Raw genomic sequence first — 24,426 nt, 5'->3', positions numbered from 1 at the left:
AATGTGGCCTGACCAGAGCCTCTGAAGTACATCCCTGCATTTATATTCAAGTCCTCTCAAAATAAATGCCTTGGTCATGTTTTAATGAATTAAAGAAGAGGGTCTACTTTGTATTGACAAGGAACAGATGAAACACCTTAGACTTCTGTAATTGTCTCTTGTTACTGTTCAGTTATTTTAAAAAAAAAGACTTATTTCTTTTGTTTACAGATTAAGCCATAATTTGATAAAATCTTCATTCCATCACTTTCTGAAGTTACAGCAGTCTCAAGAGATCCCATGAAACATGCAGTCAGCTAAACATTGTAAAGAAGTGTTTCTGTTCCCCATTTTGTGTGATTACTAGGTATTGCGCACATGATATCAGAGTCTAATTCTTAAGGAATGAAGTCTTGACAACAAAAGTGACCTTTGATAGCAGCTGCACAATAAATAATAGATGTAGCTCCCAGCTTCAGGACTATCAAATCTTTGCAGTTACACAAAGGTTGTGTGGTTAGATGTATATGTGACTGAATCCACTTTAACTGTAATATTATATTGCCTGAGGTGTCTTTATATTTATTCAAACATCACTTCCACCTTCCTGTTTTTGTTTCTCCATGGTCATGGAGGAAATGCAAAGAAATTCTTACATGCAGCAAAAATTTAAAAATAATTTAACTGATTTGTTCAGAACTGGCAGTTATGGAAGATGCTATATCACAATATTATAAATGTGGCAAATGTTTTTGACAACATGAAAAGATGTTGTTGGAATTTAAAATTAGATTGCATGGATTATGGAATAATAATTCTAACAAACCAAGAGGCAATTCCGTCCATTTTATTAACTTACTAAATTAACCCATCATTAAACATTCCACGTGCTAAAGAAGTTACAAAGAAATTACTGTGCAAGTGTGATATGAGAAATCTCTGCAGGTGTAATTAGCTGACAGACTTATGAGTCTTAATGTGATTGAATGTCATTGTGCCTGAAGAATTGAATCATTTATCAAAATTTTACTGATACACAAAATATTCTGTTTGACATTTGTGTGCTTGACATCAAATAATGATCTAATGATTCCAAGACCACATGCAAACAGAAATATGTATTTTGCACAAACATTATTAAGAAGCAATAAAAAAGCTATTGTGAGTCTTTCAGCTCAATATACCCAGGATAATATAGCAGTTGAATTGAACAATGGAGCAAAATACAGGTCTATATTATTTAGAGAACAGTCAACTTAAATCATGCAAAAATGTTATTTGAAAGACCCCTTATGTTTCAGAAGGAAGACATGTCAAGTATCCTATTAATGTTTGTGTCAATATTTCTATCCCTAGAGGATATAAACAAGACACATATTGAGTACATAACAGTGCATCACTCTTAGACTAATCTGAAAAGTCACAAAATGAATTTTAAAGATCTTTTACTTAGACAAATTAGAATGCAAATACGATATAGTCTAGAAGTAAATATTGTGGCTAATTTAATACAAAATTGATCAACATCAAATAACATTTATTGTACTATTATTCTTTACACAATCTGTCTGCATATGTGGTTCATTGGGTCCTTCCTGTAATGGGATTTGGATCAGTCCTGCATTCCAGGACAGACCTGGATTGACTGCATATCTGTACACTAAATTGCATGTGTTAGAGAAGGTACAAAAAATGATAGAAGACTCACTGGGAAAGAGTTGAAGGGAGCAGTGATGTTGCCTGTCTTCTGATCTAACACAGAATCTCCTCTTTTGCTTTGTTTCCACCCTTCCCCATTTGACTTATTTATAAAGATTGCATTTCTGACTTTTTCCAGTACTGCCGAAAGGTAACAGAAGTGAAACATTAATTCTCTTTCTTTTCCCACAGATGCCACCTGACCTGCTGAATGTTTTCAGAGAGTCCTGGTACGATCTAACTGATGTCAAAGATGATGTTTTCAAATTACTTAATTTTATTTTTTCAGATGCCATGCTTGGCAGAACTTCAAAGATGCAGCCCAGATTTTGGAAAGGGGAAGGTATACAAGCTCCACATGAGGAAGTCCAACTTTTCAATATCTGGATTGCTCCAGAACCGTTAATAACTCAGATAGTGCAACCTGAGGCACTGAGACAGGGTCTGCTCATCTAGCATTGAAGCAGAAATGGTCTGCTCCTATTTTCTATGTCTCTACACTGCGGAAGAGATGATGACAAAAAAAAAGTCCTTAGGCCGAGGCTCAAACAGCAATTATAATAGCCACTCAAGTTACCAAGTGTTCAACAGAATTACTTGTATCCAAATGTCCATCTCTTTAATTAAAACTGTGACCTTAACCCTTAATGTTTATTATAATATATACTACATGCATAAATGTATGTAACTTAATGGTATTTCGCAACTACCAATGGGAGGCCAACTTTCTGATATTCGCAGTGGGACATAGAAATATCATAGATATCATTGAATCCCTATAATGTGGAAACAGTCCCTTCGGCCCAACAAGTCCACACCAACCCTCAGAGCATCCCACCCAGGCTCAGTATGTTCCAGTTTGCAGACTCTGCTTTTCTATCAAATATGTCAGAGCAGGAGGGCGCAAAGTGCTACAAAATGGTGAGGTCTGACCATCATCCCATGCAGTTCCAGGGCTCGGCCATGTTACGGGATAAGTGCATCACAGCGAACGACAATGATGGTGGTAGTTCTCATCTCCTCCCTGACCATGGTTCTTAGCAACACCGGTTATGTTCCAAGAATAAAGGATTCATCCTGGCTAGTGGCTGGGGCAGCTGTGAGAAGCTGAGGACAGGTTCCTTCAGTCTTGGGTCTCTGAGTATGACTGCTGCTGGGGAAACTAAATATCTCATCTCTTTTAGACTGAAACTACCTCTACAAATCTACTGGAAGTCAATTGAAAAACACAGCTAGCTTTGAGTATGAAGTTGTCTGGATGGTAAATGGTGAGAGCAGTTAATCACATTCTGTACTACAGTAATTCTTCATTCTTCTTTTCACTATCTACCTCAAAACAAACAATCGCACTTTTCTCCTCAGGAACATATGCTATTGCATCCACCTCACCACCCCCATTACTGGGTTTCTGGAAGTGTATTTCCAAATTATCTTGAAGGATTTCTTCATCCATTATGTCTGGAATTCCAGTAAAGAGGATACTCCTTTTAGAAATGACCTCCCGTACCTGAGGGTAAAGCAGAGAGCAGCAGGATATTTCAATAAAACAGAAGTACCTCCAGCATGGAAAATCCAAACAGAAGAAGCTGGAAATATTTAGCAACATTTGTCAGAAAGGAAGAACAGCAGACTGAACTAACTCCACAGAAGCTAGTATCCTGTCATCGGGTGACCCTTTATTTACACACGGAGAGTCCTTTGACACTGATCCAGCTCCCTCAGAGCCAGCGCTCAGGGTGACAGGGATGTCTGACACCCCTGTCCTTCTCTGTCAGCCAGGGCTTCTGATTGAACCAGGTTTACAGCCAAAATCACTGAACTCATTCAATGAGGTCCACCTGGCTGACCTTGTTACAATCACTACACTGAGATTACAATCACTACACTGAGATTACAATCACTACACTGAGACTACAGTCACTACACTGAGATTACAGTCACTACACTGAGATTACAATCACTACACTGAGATTACAGTCACTACACTGAGATTACAATCACTACACTGAGATTACAAACTAAAAATATTTTTAAAAGGGAAACAGAGTAACAAGAGGGGAAAAGAGAGACACATTATAGGATGATTTATGCAATGCTTAGATGGACAATGGGAGAGAAGGAAAAGAACAGATTCAAGGGGAGAAAATGGCAAATAAGTGAAATAACGAACAGAAACATATACACATTACTAAGTTACTCTGATTCACCAAAAGCAGAAGGGGACACAGGAAAAGCTAGCAAGGTAGAGGAGGTTCCTTGGTCCAGGACTACAGTAGAAAGAAGTGAAAAACAGTGAGAATTAGCATGACTGAATGCATCTAAACAAGTGATTGTAAATGTTACTCCCATGTTCCCGGACCATTGTGCTGGAACAGTTATTCCTGTGTTCCCGAATCACTGTGCTGGAACTGTTACTGCTGTGTTACTAGATCACTGTGCTGGAACTATTACTCCCAGTTCCTGCATTACTGTGCTGGAACTGTTACTCTTGTGTTCCCTGATCAATGTGTTGGAACAATTACTCCCGTGTTCCCGGATCACTGTGCTGGAACTGATACTCCGGTGTTACGGGATCACGGTGCTGGAACTGTTACTCCTGTGTTCCTGGATCGCTCTGCTGGAACTGTTACTCCCGTGTTCCCGGATCGCTCTGCTGGAACTGTTACTCCCGTGTTCCCGGATCGCTGTGCCGGAACAGCTACTCCCGTGTTCCCGGATCGCTGTCCTGGAACAGTTACTCCCGTGTTCCCGGATCGCTGTCCTGGAACAGCTACTCCCGTGTTCCCGGATCGTTGTCCTGGAACTGTTACTCCCGTGTTCTGGATCGCTGTGCTGGAACTGTTACTCCCGTGTTCCCAGATCACTGTGCTGGAACTATTACTCCCGTGTTCCGGATCGATGTCCTGGAACAGTTACTCCTGTGTTCCCGGATCGCTGTCCTGGAACTGTTACTCCCGTGTTCTGGATCATTGTGCTGGAACTATTACTCCTGTGTTCCTGGATCGCTCTGCTGGAACAGTTACTCCCGTGTTCTGGATCGCTGTGCCAGAACAGTTACTCCCGTGTTCCCGGATCGCTGTGCCGGAACAGCTACTCCCGTGTTTCCGGATCGCTGTGCCGGAACTGTTTCTCCCGTGTTCCCGGATCGCTGTCCTGGAACAGTTACTCCCGTGTTCCCGGATCACTGTCATGGAACAGTTACTCCTGTGTTCCCGGATCGCTGTCCTGGAACTGTTACTCCCGTGTTCTGGATCGCTGTGCTGGAACTGTTACTCCCCTGTTCCCGGATCGCTGTGCTGGAACTGTTACTCCCGTGTTCCCAGATCACTGTGCTGGAACTATTACTCCCGTGTTCCGGATCGCTGTCCTGGAATAGTTACTCCCGTGTTCCCGGATCGCTGTCCTGGAATAGTTACTCCCGTGTTCCCGGATCGCTGTCCTGGAACTGTTACTCCCGTGTTCCGGGATCACTGTTCTGGAACTGTTACTCCTGTGTTCCGGGATCACTGTGCTGGAACTTTTACTCCCGTGTTCCCGGATCGCTCTGCTGGAACTGTTACTCCGCTGTTCTGGATCGCAGTGCTGGAACGGTTACTCCCGTGTTCCCAGATCACTGTGCTGGAACTATTACTCCCGTGTTCCGGATCGCTGTCCTGGAACAGTTACTCCCGTGTTCCCGGATCGCTGTCCTTGAACTGTTACTCCCGTGTTCTGGATCGCTGTGCTGGAACTGTTAATGGGATCACTGTGCTGGAACTGTTACTCCCGTGTTCCGGGATCACTGTGCTGGAACTGTTACCCCCGTGTTCCCGGATCGCTCTGCTGGAACTGTTACTCCCGTGTTCTGGATCGCTGTGCTGGAACTGTTACTCCCGTGTTCCCGGATCGCTCTGCTGGAACAGTTACTCCCGTGTTCTGGATCACTCTGCTGGAACTGTTACTCCTCGTTCTAAACTGTAAGTTTGTGGAATACAAGGAATGTCTGGCACCGAACTGCATCCATTCCTCCATTAATCAAATGTAATGCACCCAAACTGTAACTTTTGTTTACTCCTTTGTGATTTCTCTGAGTAAATATAAGCATTCATATAAAATAAATGAAAAATACATAATAAGAAGAAATATCTTCATACCGTTACTTTTACAATCTCCCCATTGATAAATGGGGATATCCTCAGTAGGAGGATGTTGTCAATTCCTCGGAGGTCCACTTGGTGAAACTCTTTCTTTGTCAAGTTCTCAGAAACTGAAAGAAATAGAAAGAAGAGTAAACATGGATGTGCATTGATGTGATGATTGGCTAGTGTTTTTTCTATCTCATGAATTCCTATTCATAACATAGCAATCACTTGCAAACATTGCTAAAATTTTTCATAAGTTCCTTCCTTCTTGTGATTCTGTTCTGCAACACTCAACAGACATCGAAGCAAAACTAGTTCTCGGGTTTGTACACATCGTCACAAACGTTGTAGTGCCTGAGAAATGAAAAGTTGAGGATGGGAAGGTTTAGACAGAACTTAACCACATAATTTTTTTTCCCCTTTCTTGTGGCCGGGACATTCATAGTTTGCTTTCCCATTGGGACAAAATTACAAGGGTCGAGGCCCAAAACGTCAGCCTTCCTGCTCCTCTGATGCTGCTTGGCCTGCTGTGTTCATCCAGCTCGACACCTTGTTATCTTGGAGACTGTTCAGTCCCTTGGGGCCACTTCCACCTATTAATTTGATCAGTGTTCAGACTGAGGCCAAGAACTTCAATACTTTGGTCAAGAAGCACTTTTGTTTTTGCTGGGAGAAGGACACACTGTTACTTTTTGCACTCATCAAAACAGATGTAAGAATGCCAAATTTTAAAGGGAGCAACAATTTTACACCTCATAAGACAAGGGTGCTGATTAGCTGGCAGCTTGAGGCCAATAAATTAGATATTGCCATGGAAAATGCAACAAGGAACTGCTGTTCCCCATGTTCTTGTTTTATTCAAAAAGCGTGCAATGGCTCGATATGTTCCGTTTGCCTGCAGAGGATAGGTCCCTGTGTATGAATGTGTCTGAAACTGGTATTGAACATTGCAAGTCTGACTGAAAATCTTATAATGGCAATTCATGGAACATCTAGGGTTGTTCAGCAAGTGATGTCCAATCCAGAATCACATCTACTACCTGACATAATATTTGCAACCATCAGCAGATTGATTCACCTCTCTGTTCTGCCTATTGTACATAACACATCACTTTGGCTGGGCCCTGGGGGTTTCTCCATGGCAATATCTTCATCAATATATCATCTCTCCCTTTCACGTTTCGAAATGGGGTACCCTACAACTCCCTGCCACCTGCCCCCAGTATCCAGTTCATAACGTCAATGTAATTCAAATCTGAGACAGTCATTTTAAGTCATAGCGGCCTGTAACAATGTGAGTGATGTGGGTTTTTTTGCCCATTTCACATCCCACCCCACTTTACATTTCACTGGAACTCACAATTGACACATTTCGTATCAGCAACACTCAAAAGGTTTTCTCCTTCCAAGTCCATGCCCTCAGGAATCAGACACTGCTCAGAAGTGGAAACTCTGGTCAATTCTCTCCTGCCTAGCCCAGAGGTCACCAACCTAGGCTGAGATCTGTGAACTCAGACACTGATTCAACATCAAATCTAAGACTTTTTCACTCCATATTTCCAACCATTGATTGCTGAACCAGCCAAACCTTTGGAGAACTCCAGATACTAAACAGCAAATTGATTTTATATACCACCCTCATCACCAGAAATACTCAATGGGGCAGTACATAGAAAAGATCACATAAATGACTGCAGGGGTTTATAATATAGAAACTGACCCTAACTAAAGTCCTCAGTCAGACTATAATGAGTAGCATTGGATCCACACTGTGAAAAAGATGTCAAGGCTTTAGAGTGGATATAATAGGTTCATTAAGATGCTGTCAACCAAGATAAAATACACTGGGCTTCTTCCTAGTTTAGAATAAATATTTCTGGGATGAATGGCCATAGGGACAAGATTAAACGCAACAATACTTTGAGATTGTGAAATTCACTTCCAAAGGCTCATTTTTTATTAAACAAAAACAGAAATTGTTGGAGAAACTCTAAATCTAAGAAAAAACTCAGCAGGTTTGGCAGCATCAGTGAAGAGAAAGCAGAGTCAACATTTCAAGTCCGGCGACTCTTCATCAGGTTCTGTTAAAGAGCAGACTCAAAACAATAACACTGCTTTCTCCCCACCAATGCTGCCAGACCTGCTGAGTTTCTCCAAGAATTTCTGTTTCTGTTTCAGGTCTCTAGCATCTGCAGTTCTTCGTTTTTTTTTCACTCGTAGGTTAAGGAGATAGTGGCTGGACCAACATTTATTACGTACATTTATGCCCAAAGGACAGTTCAGAGTCGACTACAATGCTGTGGGTCTGGAGTCACATGTAGATCCGACCAGCTAAGGATGCCCAGTTTCCTTCCCTAAGAACATTAATGAACCAGATGGATTTTTCCAACACATCCACAAAATTATTCCATGGTCATCATTAGATGGTGCATTCTGGATGGTCACTGAAGTCAAATTTCTCCATCTGCCATGGTGGTATTCAAATCTGGTCCTAAGAACATTGCCCAGGGCCCTACATGTAACTTCAGTATATTTCTATCCGCCTAGGAAGAGGTTACTAATTCAGTACAGTTCACATGTTTCCCAAGATATTTTCAGTAGACATCTTACTTCCTTCAGTAACAAATGTTATTACAACATTGCCAGAATCTTCCAAAACCTCAATATTTTCCACTTCTCCTCCACCGTTTCTCTGTTTGCTGAAGTACAGCTCCAACTTGTCGAGCAGCTGGTCAGTTGTGGTAAGCTTCGGGATATTTGAAACCAGGATTCGCTTTTTACACACTCCTGTCTGAATCTGTGGGAAAAGATCAGTTCATGCATGTCATCCCTCTTACTCTGTGAGGATTGGCCATCGCCAGAATGTGTCACTGACTGTGTAATACTCACCCAGCAAAAACTTGTCACATAACATCAGACAGAACTGCCTTCTGAAACCACTACACAAATAATATGACAGTATCTGCATTAGGAAGGCAATTAGTAAGGTACAAAGGGTTCAGAAGAGATTGACCAAGATGTGCCGGGTATGGAAGGCTTGAGTTATTAAGAAAGGCTGGATAGGGTGGGAATTTTTTCACTGAAGTGTAGGAGTTTGAGAGGTAACCTGATAGAATCATGAGGGGCATAGATAGAGTTAGAGGTAATTGTCTTTTCCCTAGGATGGGGGATTTCAAGATTAGGGGTCATATTTTTAAGGTGAGAGGAGAGTGATTTTAAAAAAAGACATGAGAAGTAATTGTTTTTTTACATAGAGGGTAATTTGCTTGCTGAATGAATTTTCTGAACAAGTGGTAGATGCGGGCACATTTCAACATTTAAAAGACACTTAGTTAAGTGCATAAATAGGAAAGGTTCAGAGGGATATGGGTCAGGAGCTGGCAGGTGGGACTAGTTTAGTTTGGGATTATGTTTGGCGTGGACAAAGGGTCTGTTTCTGTGCTGTATAACTCTATGACTGTGACATTAAGTATTGAGACAGGAAGGGAAACACTCCAAACAGCACGTGAACATCCCAGGGGCAACAGAGGAGCTCAAAAGAAGGGGTGACAAAGTAGACCGGAGGGACATCCGTGTTCTTCCGAAAGCTGATCTTTTATTTGTGGTTCATACCTCCAAGAAGTAATATTTAGATGAGGAAGAGAGGGAAATCAAGGATAGGCCTTAAAAGAACCATGTAAGGAGCAGGACTGGGGAACAGCAGTGATGGCTGAAAACACTCTAGCTGTAATCGGGGCACGTCACAGTAAGAACAATCTCATTAATCTGCGCACAACAAAGAAGGATGGTGGTCTGCACTGTGTTAAAGTTCAAAGAGCAACAACACATCATGGTTATGCAGTGATGTGCATGTATAAAGATTACACATGTCCTGTCATGGGACACGAGTGCCCATTTTAAGCCAGAAAGTGGAAGTCACATTCAGAGCAAATGAGGTTATTCCACCACTTGGTCTCCAGAAGCAAAAAGCTCTGCTGCAAGATGTCTGTCACTCTGCCATCTAGTGACTGATCAATGGTAACTGCAGGTGATGAATTTATAGTATAGAGCCCACACTTACTTCAATCTCTTCTAACATCTGCAGCTTCAAGGGTTGAGCCTTTATCTTAATTCGACAGTCTCCTATTTCAATCTCATGTTCTTCCATTTCCAGTATTTTATTAGCAACTACAAAAGTAAGAAAAATCAAATATAAAAAATTCTTAAGATACAAGCGTTAGCCTGCTTAACATTTCCAAGAATATTTCTAGATAATTGCAGAACTACAGTAAAAAATCACAGATATTTTGCACTCATTGAGCCTTCATGGTTCATAAACCTAGGACCAGCAGTTTAAGAAACATGTTAGATGAGTTCTCACTGCAGACACTGCTTGGAGACAACTTGTTCAGATACTTTGCACTTAATCTGTGACGGCATAATATTACCATTTCCCACTGGCATCTCACTAAATTAAGAGTGATGCAGTATTCACTGTACTGTCAGGCTGCTGAGTTTGGAGATCTTAAAGGACAAAAACTGAGCCACATTGAGCTACTTTTGTGGCATAAACACGGGACAGTTTCAGGGAGAATCATACCGATCACCGCTGTTTGCACGGGTGCCTTCTTGATCAAATAAGGGGCCTGCTTGGGAGTGAGTAACAGACCTTTTATAAAAGCAAATGAGGAGCCTAAATCCCAAATTATTTAACAAAGGGCCAGAACTGACTCTGGATGACTCAGGATCTTTCAGTGACCCCTACGCAGTGGCTGCTCCTAGAAACATTTCTATCCTTCTCCTGTGTCCCCAGCACCCCATCATATATTCATCTTTTGCAAACACAATGGGCTTCTTGTGGTTTTTGACTTGTTAGCCCATGTATCATATACCACGGAGGATCAGGTTTGTACTGAATCAGATATAACAATGCACTATGTGCACTAATATAACATCTCATTCTTAAATATATTGTCTTAGAGTCATAGAGCTGTGCAGCACAGGAACAGTCCCTTCGGTCCAACTCATCCATGCCAACCAGACATCCTGAATGAATTTGTCCTGTTTGCCAGCATTTGGCGCATATCCCCCTAAACCCTTGCAATTCGTGTATGTCTTGTTTATATGCTTATTTAGATTACTAATATATCACTTGGTATTGATATGAGAGTATGTATGATATTACTATTACAGCAAAAGTAAAGTTATTGATAGTATATAAAGTTTTATAACAGTCTTACCAGACCATATGGCAGCTCTCTCAGAGAGTGATGACTGGTGGAGGTTTAACCTGAAGGTCAACATGCTTCAGGTGAGGAGAGAGGCTGAGAACACGCCCTTCACGGTAACCTCAGCTGGTGCAGGAATTGAACTGCGTTACGGACCAGCCATCAAACTAACTGAGCTAAACAACCTGACCTATTGCTGACTGATTAACAAGGTGGGCAGTGTCCCAGGCTGCTGATTTAACTAGCTCACTGAATAAACAGCCAGTAACAGGAGACCTCCTATATTACAGCATCAAATGCTGTGATGCCATACAGTTTTGATTAGATTCCCTACAGTGTGGAAACAGGCCCTTCAGCCCTACAAGTCCACACCGCCACTTGAAGCATCCCACCCAGACCCATCCCCCTATAACCCACACACCCCTGAACACTATGGGCAATTTAGCATGGCCAATCCACCTAGCCCACACATCTTTGGACTGTGGGAGGAAACTGGAGCACCCCGAGGAAACCCATGCCGACACGGGGAGAATGTGCAAACTCCACACAGACAGTCGCCCGAGGCTAGAATCGAACCCGGGTCTCTGGCGCTGTGAGGCTGCAGTGCTAACCACTGAGCCACCATGCCGCCAGAGATATACTTAGATATACCGTACAGTGCCTTTCTGAGACTTGTGCCAATGTAGAAAACAGCTGCCAGCCCACATTTGACTCTCTTCCTCTGCCCAAGCCCATGGTGTAATGTGGGGCTGAATTTGAAAGCCTCATGAACTGTCTCCCATGTGCTGGCAGCACATCTACATGATTACTATGAGGCCCAGTTGCTGCCAAGCCTCAACCATCTTAACAGAGACAGGCTGTTTTTGTGCACCAATGAGTATCAGTCTAAAAATGAACCAAAACCAATTTTTATTCCTTAATCTTTTCAATGATGCCTATTGGAATGCAAAAATAGATGAAAGGAACTACCAATGACAAACTCAAAAAGCCATGCAGTTTAATGATTACAACAATAACTTGCATTCTTGTAACAGCTTTAACTCACAGAAACATCACTTTCGTCGTTGTGAAAATGGAATAAAGTAGTTTTAGTGATGATGTGGACATGTAATTGGCAACTCAAATTTAACGCCAAAAAAAAATCAATTTAAATCAAATTTAGCCATCGGATTCAGCCTCTGACAACTGCCAAGATTACAACTAATAGCTTACAGCAATCAGTACATAGAACCGTTCTGTATTTATAGCCAATAATTACTAACTTTAATCACTAGGATCCAATGCAAGAAGACATGCACAACAATTGATTCCTTTGTTATTCGATTACTTTCTACCTGCTTCATCTTCGAATGTAATCACTGCCGAGCCTCCTTTTATTGGATAACGAATGTATGGCTTTAGATCAAACTCTCCTGCTGGTTCGTCATCTTCCTCAATTTTGCCATTAAAGCTCCATTGTTTGTGAGGCATGGAGAAAGAAACCTATAGGGGTCTCAAGAAAACCTCAGAATTAATATGATTAACAACAGGGACAAATAAGCAGCATTTGTGTAACATCTGGTAGCAATAAGATGTGCAATATAGGCTGTTCATACATACACTAATATTAAATTGTTATTGCTGTCCAGGCTGGGGCATGTTCACAGGCTTTGACAGAAGTACTAACCACAAGCCACAAAGCCAGTCCCCCTGTAGAAGATGTTTGTTACTTCTAAACAGAATAGGGCATTTGTATTTTGTGAGATACGCACTTCTAAAAATTTCTTCTTTCCAAACTATTTTGCTGCTAAATTGCCTAAACTGACACTAAAAAAAATAAGAAGAAATTGTAAGCCTTCTTTGCCTTCAATACAATCCTGGCTGATCTTTTCTTCTGTCCCCTCTATCCACCACCTTCCCATACGAAAGGTCCTCTTAAAATATCATCAGCAATGGTCCATTCACAACACTTTGTGGTAGTGAATTCCAAGGGTGCACAAGCCTTTGAGGGAAGAAGTTGTTTCCCATCTCAACGCTAAATCATCAGTCTTTTATTTTGGGACTGTACCTCCATGTTTTAGATTCCTTGTCAGAGGTAACAGTCTTTCAGGGTCTATCCTATCAAGCGCATTCAGATAATGTTTTGGATATCACAGCCCCAAAACATTAACCCTATTACTCTCCCCACAAATGCTGCCACACCTGTTGATTATTTCTAAGATTTACTGTATGCACTTTACTTTCTCATTTCCTATGTCCCACTTGTTTCGCTTCCACTCAAGTATCCAATCACAGAATAATTGGACAGCCTACTCACTGGCTTCTGTCCAGGGCTAATCCTTTCAAAATGAGAATCTTTCTTACCATTCAAATGCAAACGTAATGGAAAGAGAGAGCAGAAAAGGTATGTCCAGCTCTTGTGGAGGAGCGCTGTACCCAGCTATCCAGGGATTATGAAAGAAAGGTTGACTCATTAAGGAAGGAACAGGAAAGGGCAAAACCTGAGCTGACTATCAGCTGGAAAAAATAAGTACGTTGATTGTCCAAAGTTGCAGCCTTTAAGGCTTGTGAGGATCCCAGAACTAAAAAGAAATCTTACAGAACCATTCAATTATTTCTAATAATGTTTTAACTTCAAACTTCTAAATCAGAGATAGGTTGCTAAAGCTTTTCATCTTGCACTCACAGAATTACTGAAGTGTGGAAGTAGGTCATTCTACCCATCAACTCCAGGTCTACCCTTTGAAGAGCATCCCATCCAGACGAAGCCTGCTACCCGACACCCTGCATTCCCCATGGCCAACCCACGTAACCTGCACTGCCCCAGGCACTATGGGCAATTTAGCATGCCTAAGCTACCTAACCTGCATGTGTTCAGAGGGTGGGATGACACCCACACAGACACAGGGAGAATGTGCGCACAGACAGTCGCTCAAGGGTGGCATCAAACCCAGGTCTCTGGCACTGTGAGGCAGCAGTGCTGACCACTAAGCCACCGTGTCACCCTCATCAGGACAATTGCAAGTACGTAGAATTTCAAACAATCACTACAATTTAAACGACTGGGCCAAAACAAGCTTCAATTACTTGGCCAGTCAATTCTGATTTTAAAAATGACTTAGATGAAGCAATGGAAGGTACAGTTGCCAAATCTGCTGACAACACAAAGATGAAGGAGTAGGAAAGATGTCACAAAACAACATGGGAAAATTGAAATTGTCCATTTTGACAGGAAGAATAAGAAGTGGGCGTATTATCGAAATGGTGAGAAATTGCAGAGCAACTGAAGCATAGAGAGATGTACTGTCCTTGTGCTTGAATCAAAAGTGCAGACACAGCAAGTACTTAGGAAAGCTAACAAAATGTTATCATTTATCACGAAGGGAAGCGAATATACAAGTGGGAGGTTATGCTTTAGTCTCGAGACTGCATCAGGAGTACTGCACAAAGTACTGGCCACTTTTTTTAAAGAAGTATGTAAACACATTGATGGCAGTTCAGAGAAGGATTACCAGACTGATAGCTGGAAATGGCTGGGCTGTCTTATGAGGAAAAGTTGGACGGCGAGGCTTGCATCTGCAGGAGTTTAGGAGAATAAGAGACAACTTAATTGAAACATAAAATCGGGAGGGGGTCTTCACAGGGTGGATGTGGAATGGTGTTTCCTCTTTTGGGAGAATCTAGAACAAGGGAGTACTGTTTAAAATCAGGGACCACACATTTAAACAGAGAATAAACAAAAACAATTCTCTCAAAGAGTTTATGAGTTTTTGAAATAGTATTCCTGAAAATGTCATGGAAGCAGAGTTACTGGATTTTTAAAAATTCTTTCATCATATACTCCATCACTCCAAAAAAAAATCAGACAATTGGAATATTTCTGCTCGATCCATCTTTGACCTTCTCTTCTTCTGTAAATCCTGTCCACTTTTAGCATTGTACCCAAGCAAATATTACAATTGTCTCCAAAGAGGTGAGGTGCATACCTTACCTCCCAGTTTGTTTACTTCCCCTCCAGAAACATGTGTACATTAACAGATGATGCCTGCGGGAGAATGTTAGGTAGTGATTGCTTTTTTGGGAACGTGTGGTTTCAGGTTCTCTCTTTTGGACGCTTAGAAAATTTTCAACTCTCTTTTATCAAAATGAGTTGGCATTAGCAGACAAGAAATTGCAAATTAGAAGCAATCAGGTTGGTTCTAGAAAGCTCAATGGTACATCACATTTATACTGGCTCTGGCAACTATTCATCAGCATATAATGTCCTCTAGGGCACTCACCAGCATAAAGATATTTTGGGTCATTATCCCAAGTGAGGTAGGGCAGTACTACTGACTCCAAACATTAAATGATTGTGATCTCAGATTAGAATCACTTCTGACTTCTGTTTTTCATCACAAGCCTTTCAACATCTAATGGAATATTATTGCAATCTTACCTTGAGTTGCTTTTCTAGCTCTGATCTTTCTTCTTTGAGTCTCATCAACTCAACCTTTATATTTCCTTGATCCTCCCTCAGATTGTTATTCACAGTCTCTACATGTTCCAATTGTTTCTGTGGAAGAACACACAGAATCCATAAAAAGACAATACATTCAAATTGAATTCATTTTGAAAAACAAAACAGGTTCCAGATATAGAAATAACAAAGTGTAGAGCTGGAGAAACACAGCAGGCTAAGCAGCATCAGAGGAGCAGGAAAGCTGAGGTTTCGGGTCTCGACCCTTCTTCTGATGCTGCTGAGCCTGCTGCGTTCCTCCAGCTCTACACCTTTTTATCTCAGACTCTCCAGCATTGGCAGTTCCTACTATCTCCCAGCAATTGAAACATCTGATTACAGAAGCAGGAGTAAATCATCTAGCCCCTTGAGCCTGTTCCACCATCCAATAAAATCATGGCTTAGCTACAAATGCATTCAATGTAACTACTTTTACACTGTGTCTTTTGGTAACTTTGACTAACAAAAGTCTATCAACCTCATTTTAAAAAATGAATATTGATCTAGCATTAATTGCCATTTGCAGTAATAAGTTCTAAACTAATACAGCTCTACTTTACTTGAAGAGGAGTTTCCTAATCTTACCCCTTAAAGGTTTTGTCTGTTGTTAATTTTTTCACTCTTCCATATTCCCCAATGAGTAAAAATAGTTTTTCCAACTCATCCAGTCTATTCCTCTGAGTGTTCTGAAAACCTTAATCAAACCATCCCTTAACTTCTAAAATTCCAGAGAATATTTGGGGGATTACTCTTTGTAATTTAACCCTTAAACGTTGAGTAAAGGTCAGTACACTCAAAATTCATGTTTCTCCTGATGTTGAGCATTTTCAATCCAACTCTTGTGTCTGGTGGAAATCTCCTCTCTATATTAAGTTCCTCTACTTTCTGAAAACTAAGCTTCTTTTGTTTTATAAATACGAATAACATAAAGGGTGTAGAGAGTTACAACAACAGCTTGTATTCATATAACTTCAGTCTAATAAAACCTCTCAAGATGCTACATAGAAGCAGCAGAACACCAAAGATCATGCAGAGCAATATCAGGAGATGCTTGGAAAAAAAAAATGGCTTGATTGAAGAGGTCGGTTTTGAGGAATGTCTTCAAGTAGCAAAGAGAGGTGGAAAGATTCAGAGAGGAAATTCCAGAACTTTGCACCTTGGTAGCTGAAGGCTTAGTCACAGTGATGGAATCCCCAGTTAGCAACACAACGCTTAGAAATAATTTGTACCTGTAAGATCAGTAGCTGTAAAGTTTAGTTTCCTTATTGAGAACATACTAGGCCACAAATTACTGTTGGTGCTATTAGGGACAAAGATTTAATGCACATAAATATTTACAAATTAAAATGACAGGCACATAAATGTCAAGTGCTTTGCTTTAAGAGGAAATAAAGGGATAAACTCACCTTTTCAGGGTCCAAGCAGCATACGTCATTTTCATGGAGGGAGCATATGATAACATAATCCTCATTTATCATTCTGAAACTTCGTATAGTTTGGGACACTTCTATTAGATCTACACACCCAACCAGATGTCCTGTCATCTTATCTACAGAGATGGGCAAAGTGAAACCAAGGCCAAGGCCAAGAAAATGGTGCAAAAATCACAAGAAAATTCCTCTAATATGCTCTCAGACAATCTGGGAGGTCACAATTAAACTACATATTTGCTACCAAATAATCTTTTTCTGTTCCTTAAGGCCCAATCTCAGGCCGAGTCAAGGCCAGTTCAGTTCCCTCTTGAACACGTGCCAGCACATATTACAGCAGCCGGAATGTTTCTCTACCTTCTATTTTAAGGAGGTATTCACCATTTTTTAGATAATGCATTATCTCCAACAAATAACAGAAGAAAATAACAGAATCACAAGTTATTGAGAATTTGTCATCAAGTCATTTCTATTCTCTTTGGGAGGAACATTCAAAGAGGAAGCCCCCATATGGCCTCAGGCTTCAGTTTTTTTTAAACCAGTGTACTACCACATGCTTGAGATTGGAAAGATATGTAAAGGCATTATTTTCTACCTACAAAGGCCATTTATTTAATTGACTGTTAACTCTGTTTTCCCTCCAGAGATGCTGCCACACCTGCTGAGTTTGTCTAGCAATTTCTGTTTTTGACCCATATTGGCTCCTAGTTCAATAACCAGCCAGTTTTAAAATCGTATCAGAGATAATAGGAACTGCAAATGCTGGAAAATCTGAGATAACAAGGTGTAAAGCTGGATGAACACAGCAGACCAAGCAGCATCAGAGGAGCAGGAAAGCTGACGTTTCAGGCCTAGACCCTTCATTTAAAATTGTCATCTTTGTTATGGCAAACCTCAGTGGCCACACCTTTCCCTAACTCTGTAATCTTCCCCAGCCTGACAACCTCAGAGATGTTTGTGCTCCTCCTACTCTAGCCCTTTGAAGATCCATGATACGAATTAGTGCTCTCTTGGTGGCTGGACGAAGGTCACTAATATCCCCCAAGCTGCTCGCCAAACTCTCTCTCACCTTTTTAACACCTCTGCCTATGGGCAACCTTCTCTAAACCAGTGCTCACATCCATCAAATTCTATTTGTTATAAAATTCCCATGAAGAGTCTGGCAGGATTTTATTATATTAAAGGTGATATATAAATGTTTGTTGTAGTTGTTTTTTGTAAGCACCCAAAAAAATTGCCCAGTTTTCCTTCTTGCTTCACCAATATAAATGCATTCCTCTGCAAGCTCACCATTGGTGATGGTGTTGGAATGCTTGTGATTGATGTTCCTATATGGTACAGTGTCCAAATCATTAAAACAGCTTTTGCACATCACAGGACTTGCAGGTGCATTACACGTGTTGAAAACATTATTTGCCCTGACAGTTTAAAAATTCAATTGACTCTTGCTTTTTGCATAAAGCTAAAGATAAACATAAACCACAAAACTGCCAACCTGAAAATTTAAATCCCGCTTGTGTTTTTCCAATTTGTCATCCTCCATATTTTGTTGGAGTTTTTCAATCCGGGCATTAAATTCCAGTGCAATCTGTTCTATTTCATGTTTTGCTTTTTCCAGCTGAGCTATGTCATTTTGCAAAGCATTGTGAAAGGCCTGGTGAAAAAAAAATCAGTAGATTATTAATTAGACCCTTCTATCAAAATGTTCCTACAATACTATTGGAAAATTGCTAGTATCACTCCATGTTTTATGGAAACAAAGAAGGGAGTGAGAGAGAGGAACCAGGAGCTACGTCACTCATGTATTCATCTGTCATTAAACCACAATTTGACATATTCTGTCATTCCTGAGATGCGTTTCCAGACTTAAATGTTCTCTCTGGTTCAATCTCACTTCAATTTTCATTGAGCTTCAGAATTCAAGTTGCTTACTCACCCACGAAAAATACTTAAAAAGAGATTTCAAATGGTATCCTCTTTAATTCCCCATTCCTCCTTAATGGCACAGAGACCATGTTGGATAAAAATTCACCAAGTCGCTTTATTAAGAACAAAAAAAATAGAATGGTGTATGGACCTGAGTCTGTCCTGCAATTCAATAAAGACCTGGCCAATATTTTTTGTCTCAGTCCCACTCTCTGCCCTTTCCCTGATCAGTTGACTCTCTTAGTGTCCAAAGATTTATCCCTCTCAGTTATGCCTGAATATTTTTGGGGTAAAGAATTTTAAAGACACATCAACCTGAAGTGATGCGTCACCATTCTCCAGTGTCTCAACATCCAGCTATCACAACTCTTAAGACCATCTTTAATTTCAGTGAGATCATTGCTTAATTTAGCAAATGCCAGAGAACAGGGCCATTTCTGCATTGTTACTCCTGAAAGCACCTCCCTCTCATGTCAGGCATAAATCAAGTACCTTCCCTTCAGATCCATCAAACAAATTAAATCTTTCCTTAAAAAATAAGAACAAGCCTCCTTGCAGTTATACTTGAAGCCTCTTGCAATAAAGGCTATCATGTCATTTACTTTTCTAACTGCCTCCACCATGTGCATGTTAAGTTTCTGCAAACTTCGCATCATTATATTGAACAAATTCTTGGAAGTGTGTTTGTGATTTATTGAAAATACTGTAAAATCTTCTTAAAGCCATTTACAATGATGCAGTATATAGAACTCGGAGGAATTTCGGCTCATAGAGAAGGTAAAATCTGATGTAAAACGTCTCTGAAATCTGACCTTGCGATTTTCTATTTCTTGTTGAATTATTTCCAGTTTTGAGGCATTGTCCGTCACCAATTCCAGGTTCGGGCATTTCACAGCCAATTTCTGCAAAAAGGAACATCCACTCTTACAAAAACTGGTGATGTTTTCATGTTCATTTTGCATGTTTAAGACGATTACAGACTTGGACTTGAATTTAGGCTGCTGTTCCCATGTAGTAGTGAAGAACAGGGTGTTACATGCTGAAAAGACTTGTCTTTTCGCATGATGTATTAGACTGAAGTCTTTAACAAATGGCTGTAATGTAGGAAATCCTAAACCAAAACATACAAATGAAATTAAACAATCTGTAATCGAAAAATCTCATTTCTCTTTGCACTATGAAAACCAAAAAACCTTTGTGAATTAGAGGTAACAAGGTGTAGAGCTGGATGAACATGGCAGGCCAAGCAGCACCTTAGGAGCATAAAAGCTGCCGTTTCAGTCCTAGAACCTTCTTCAGAAATGGGGGAGGGGAAGGGGTTCTGAAATAAATAGGGAGAGAGGTGGAGACAGATAGAAGATGGATAAAGGAGAAGATAGGTGGCGAGGAGACGGATAGGTCAAAGAGGCGTGGGTAGTGCCAGTAAAGGTAAGGAGTTAGGAAGGAGATTGGTCAGTCCAGGGAGGACGGACAGGTCAAGGGGGTGGAATGAGGTTAGTAGGTAGGAGATGGGGTGCTTAAGGTGGGAGTAGGGGATAGGTGGGAGGAAGGACGGGTTAGGGAGGCAGGGACAAGCTGGGCTGGTTTTGGGATGCAGTTGGGGGAGGGGAGATTTTGAAGCTTGTGAAATCCACATTGATACCATTGGGCTGCAGAGTTCCCAAGCGGAATATGAGGTACTGCAGGAGGCCCAGGAGGTTGTCGAAGGAGTGGAAGGGTGAGTTGAAATGGTTTGCAGCTGGGAGGTACAGTTGTTTGTTGCAAACCGAGCGCAAGAGTTCCACAAAGCGGTCCCCAAGCCTCTGCTTGGTTTCACCGATTTACAGGAGGCCATATCGAGAACAGCAGACACAGTGTACAACATTAGCAGATGTGTAGGTGAACATCTGTTTGATGTGGAAGGTCTTCTTAGGGCCTGGGATGGGGGTGAGGGGGGAGGTCTAGGGGCAGGTTTAGCACTTCCTGCGGTTGCAGGGAAAAGTGCCGGGTGTGGTGGGGCTGGGAGGGAGTGTGGAGCGGACCAGGGAGTCACAGAGAGAGTGGTCCCTCCAGAAAGCAGATAAGGATGGGGAGGGAAAAATGTCTTTGGCGGTGTCGGATTGCAGATGGCAAAAGTGTCGGAGGATGATGCGTTGGATTCGGAGGTTGGTGGGGTGGTATGTGAGGATGAGTGGGATTCTCTTTTGGTGGTTATTGCAGGGAGGGGGTGTGAGGGATGAGATGCAGGAGACACGGTCGAGGGCATTCTCAACCACTGAGGGGGGGAAATTGCGGTGCTTGAAAAACGAAGCCATCGGAGATGTTCAGAAGTAGAATGCCTCATCCTGGGAGCAGACACGGCAGAGGTGAAGGAATTGGGAATAGGGGATGGCATTGGGTGGGAGGAGGTGTATTCTGGGTAGCTGTGGGAGTCAGTAGGCTTGAAATGGATATTGGTTTCCAGGTGGTTGCCAGAGATGGAAACAGAGAGGTCCAGGAAGGAGAGAGAGGTATCAGAGATGGTCCAGGTGAACTTACGGTTGGGGTGGAAGGTGTTGGTGAAGTGGATGAACTGTTCGAGCTCCTCGTGAGAGCACGAGGCGGCACTGATACAGCCATCGATGTAACGGAGGAAGAGGTGGGGTTAAGGGCCAGTGTAGCTACGGAAGAGAGATTGTTCCACGTTATCTACAAAGAGGCAGGCATAGCTTGGGCCCATGCATGTACCCATGGCCACCCCCTTTGTCTGTAGGAAGTGGGAGGAATTGAAAGGGAAGATGTTAAGGGAAAGGATGAGTTCAGCTAAGCTGATGAATTGTTTTGCTGCTAATCACATTATATAGTTATCGATAAAGGATTTATAATGCTGATTAATTGGATACAATCTCACAACCGATATTCAAAGCAATTTGCATTTCATCATATCTAAAGTTGTATTCCATTTAATTCAGATTAAAAAATCTATTTAAATTGTTGCAAGGGGTTTTTCAATTTACATAGAATTAGTAAGAAATCACGGAATATTTTCATTTCTGAACATTTGAGCACCAGGAGATTTCCTGCTGCTTTGATCAAAATCCCTTGTTTAACCCAAAACCAATGGTGGCAAATTGCCAGGTCACTCATCTCTGTTGTTTATGCGAGTTCACTGTATGCAAGCTGGAAGTTGCTTGATTACACTCTAAAATTAATTGGTGAAGTACTTCAGGATGTCTCAGGGATGTGATAATGTGCTGTGTAAACTCATTGTGTTTCTGCCTTTTTCAAAGTTACCTAAGAATACTGAACATCCTGCTCTGCATTCTTAGCACTTGCTGTTTATTAGTAAATGTGTTCATTGAATATATTGCTCCTTTGAAAACACAACTCTATCAAGTCAGAAAGAAGCACAATACATCACTTGCAGGTGATAACTGGTCTATACTGAGCTATTGTGTTAAATTGTACCTCAGGAAAGTTGTGGAAGTGGTGTAGCATAGTTTGACTAAAGTGAAACTGGTGTATAAAGGAGTAAGGTATGAGACCAGGTTGCATAAATTTGGCTTGGATTCCTTTGATTTGAGAAATTTGATGAGTGCTCAATACGCTTGACCAATTGTTGATTGCCTGCTGCACCTTGGCTTTTTTGGCTAAAAGTCCTTCATCGTTCGTACATCTTGCAGATCAAATTGTGTGGCACTACTGCTGTGCTAAATAGGACAGACTTGGAAAAACATTAGCAACATAAACCTGGGCATCCATGAAACACTGTGCGCTAGCAGAAGCAGCAGAACTGTACTCAGAGTCTGCAACATCATGACTTATATAGCCCCACTCTAGCATTACCACCAAGCTGGAAGATCAACCCAGGTTCAGTGCAGGAGGACATGCAGTTGGCAAACCAACAATTGTGGTATCAACCTGATGAAGTTACGACGTAGTACAATTTGAATACCAAACATTGGAAGCAGCATATCACAGTCCCCATAACTTATGGATCAGCTCTAAACTCTGCAGTCCTGCCACAACCAGTCACGAACGGTAGTGGACAATTAAACAACTGACAGGAGATGGGGCTTCACAAATTTTATTTTTTTATTCACTCATGGAACATAGGCATCACTGGTTGGCCAGTGTTTATTGCATGTCCTTAGCTGCCCTTGAACTAAGTGGCTTGCTAGGCCATTTCAAAGGGCAGTTGAGAGTCAACCACATTGCTGTGAATCGGCTGAGTCACAGGTAGATCAGACCAGGTGAGGATGGAAGATTTCCTTCCTTGAAGGACATTATTGAGCCAGATGGGTTTTTTCAACAATCATCACCACATCCACCATTAGAAAACAGGGATCAGCAACAAATGTTGGCCTGGACAGTGGTGCCTCGTATTGCATGAATAATATGAAAGGATGTCAACCTATGACTTTTGACCAAAACGCCCAAACTCTTTCTCTTGCTGTTGAAGACAAACTCCACTGGACGCAATCCTACACATTCACAAAATTATAGAATTGCATACCATTGAAGACAGCTATTATCAGATATTCCTGTCAATTAATGAAGTCAAGGTTATCACCTCATGTGTGCACACTGCATTCCCACCAATCCTGTCGTGTGATTTGCCAATATGGCATTAAGAAGAAACAGCAGATACATAGTAAAAACTGAAGAGCTGCAGATGCTGTAAATCAGAAACAATGACAGAAGTTGCTGGAAAAGCTCAGCAGGTCTGCCAGCATCCCTTCCTAAGAATAATAATTTTGATATGCAAAACATGCAAACAGTGGAAAGCCATTGGGAGAAAAGGAAGATGAAGACACATCAGTGAAAATTGCCAGATAGATTCTATCTGAATCTTTATCCCAAAACAAGCAAAATGATTGGGCATTGCAGACTTCAAAGCCAGCCCTGGATGATGCAGCAGGTGTATAACAAGAATCAATTTTGTACAGTGACATAAGACCAAAGTTTCACAATTTTAAATAAAATTCAATAATAAAGGTACCCTTTAGGCCAATTTGTTAAGGTACCAAATTAAAGGAAAAGCCAACATATTTGTACTGTATGAGAAAGGAATTCTGATTGGTTGATAAATAGACTCTGATTGGTAGAAGCGTTGCTATGGAGAGTGCAGTTATTAATGTTAAATTGATGTTTCTTGTGAATTGTCCTGATGAGTGCAAAAAGTTTTAACCAAATGTGTCTTTTTCAGCAGTTCATGAGTAAAAATACCTTTTGGCACATTTTGAACTAATTTTAGGAGGGGTAAGTTGACCAGAACAGTCTCTGCCCTCCTGACAATGAGAGCAGGTGACTTTCAAATCCTCAAACCCACGGAAAAGCTGACCCCCTACTTTCTGGCTAAAAGGTTAGTCTTGGAAGCTGGTATTGTAATAAGTCTAGATGATAATCAAGATGCTTAAGATGAAGAAGCAATTTTCTGGGTAAATAGAGTAAAATTATTTGCTTTGATGAGGGAATCCTGAAGAAGCAGGCATAATTTTAAAATTTGAACGAGGGCAGTTTGGATAGTTTTTCTACACAAAGGGTAGTGGAAATCTGGATGTTGGGTCAATTCAAATTTTCAAAATTGAGACTCATAGATTTTTGTTTGCGAAGGATAGCAAGGACTA

At 41.2% G+C, this 24,426-nt stretch overlaps 1 protein-coding gene across 3 annotated transcripts in view; it reads right to left on the bottom strand.

Annotated features, from left to right (window-relative positions):
- Window positions 1-805: 805 nt before the first annotated feature.
- ifi35 (interferon-induced protein 35) overlaps window positions 806-24,426 on the bottom strand; it is a 29,513-nt gene continuing 5,892 nt past the window's right edge. For 2 of the 3 annotated variants that reach the window (XM_048560852.2, XM_048560853.2), the window contains exons 3-10: window positions 19,651-19,740; window positions 18,408-18,566; window positions 15,423-15,539; window positions 12,340-12,487; window positions 9,859-9,965; window positions 8,409-8,595; window positions 5,811-5,923; window positions 806-3,184 (exon numbers count right to left, since the gene is read on the bottom strand). In XM_048560852.2, the coding sequence (XP_048416809.1) occupies window positions 2,972-3,184; window positions 5,811-5,923; window positions 8,409-8,595; window positions 9,859-9,965; window positions 12,340-12,487; window positions 15,423-15,539; window positions 18,408-18,566; window positions 19,651-19,740 (1,134 nt within the window). In that variant the 3' untranslated portion in view covers window positions 806-2,971. The remainder of the gene's footprint in view (window positions 3,185-5,810; window positions 5,924-8,408; window positions 8,596-9,858; window positions 9,966-12,339; window positions 12,488-15,422; window positions 15,540-18,407; window positions 18,567-19,650; window positions 19,741-24,426) is intronic. The other variant, XM_059638735.1, reaches the window with a different exon arrangement.

The sequence above is a fragment of the Stegostoma tigrinum genome, chromosome 31 (assembly GCF_030684315.1).
Source record: "Stegostoma tigrinum isolate sSteTig4 chromosome 31, sSteTig4.hap1, whole genome shotgun sequence".
In the NCBI taxonomy this organism is placed as follows: Eukaryota; Metazoa; Chordata; class Chondrichthyes; order Orectolobiformes; family Stegostomatidae; genus Stegostoma; species Stegostoma tigrinum.
The sequence above is the reverse complement of the archived record's forward strand: the minus strand, read 5'-3'. Positions and strand labels throughout refer to the sequence as shown.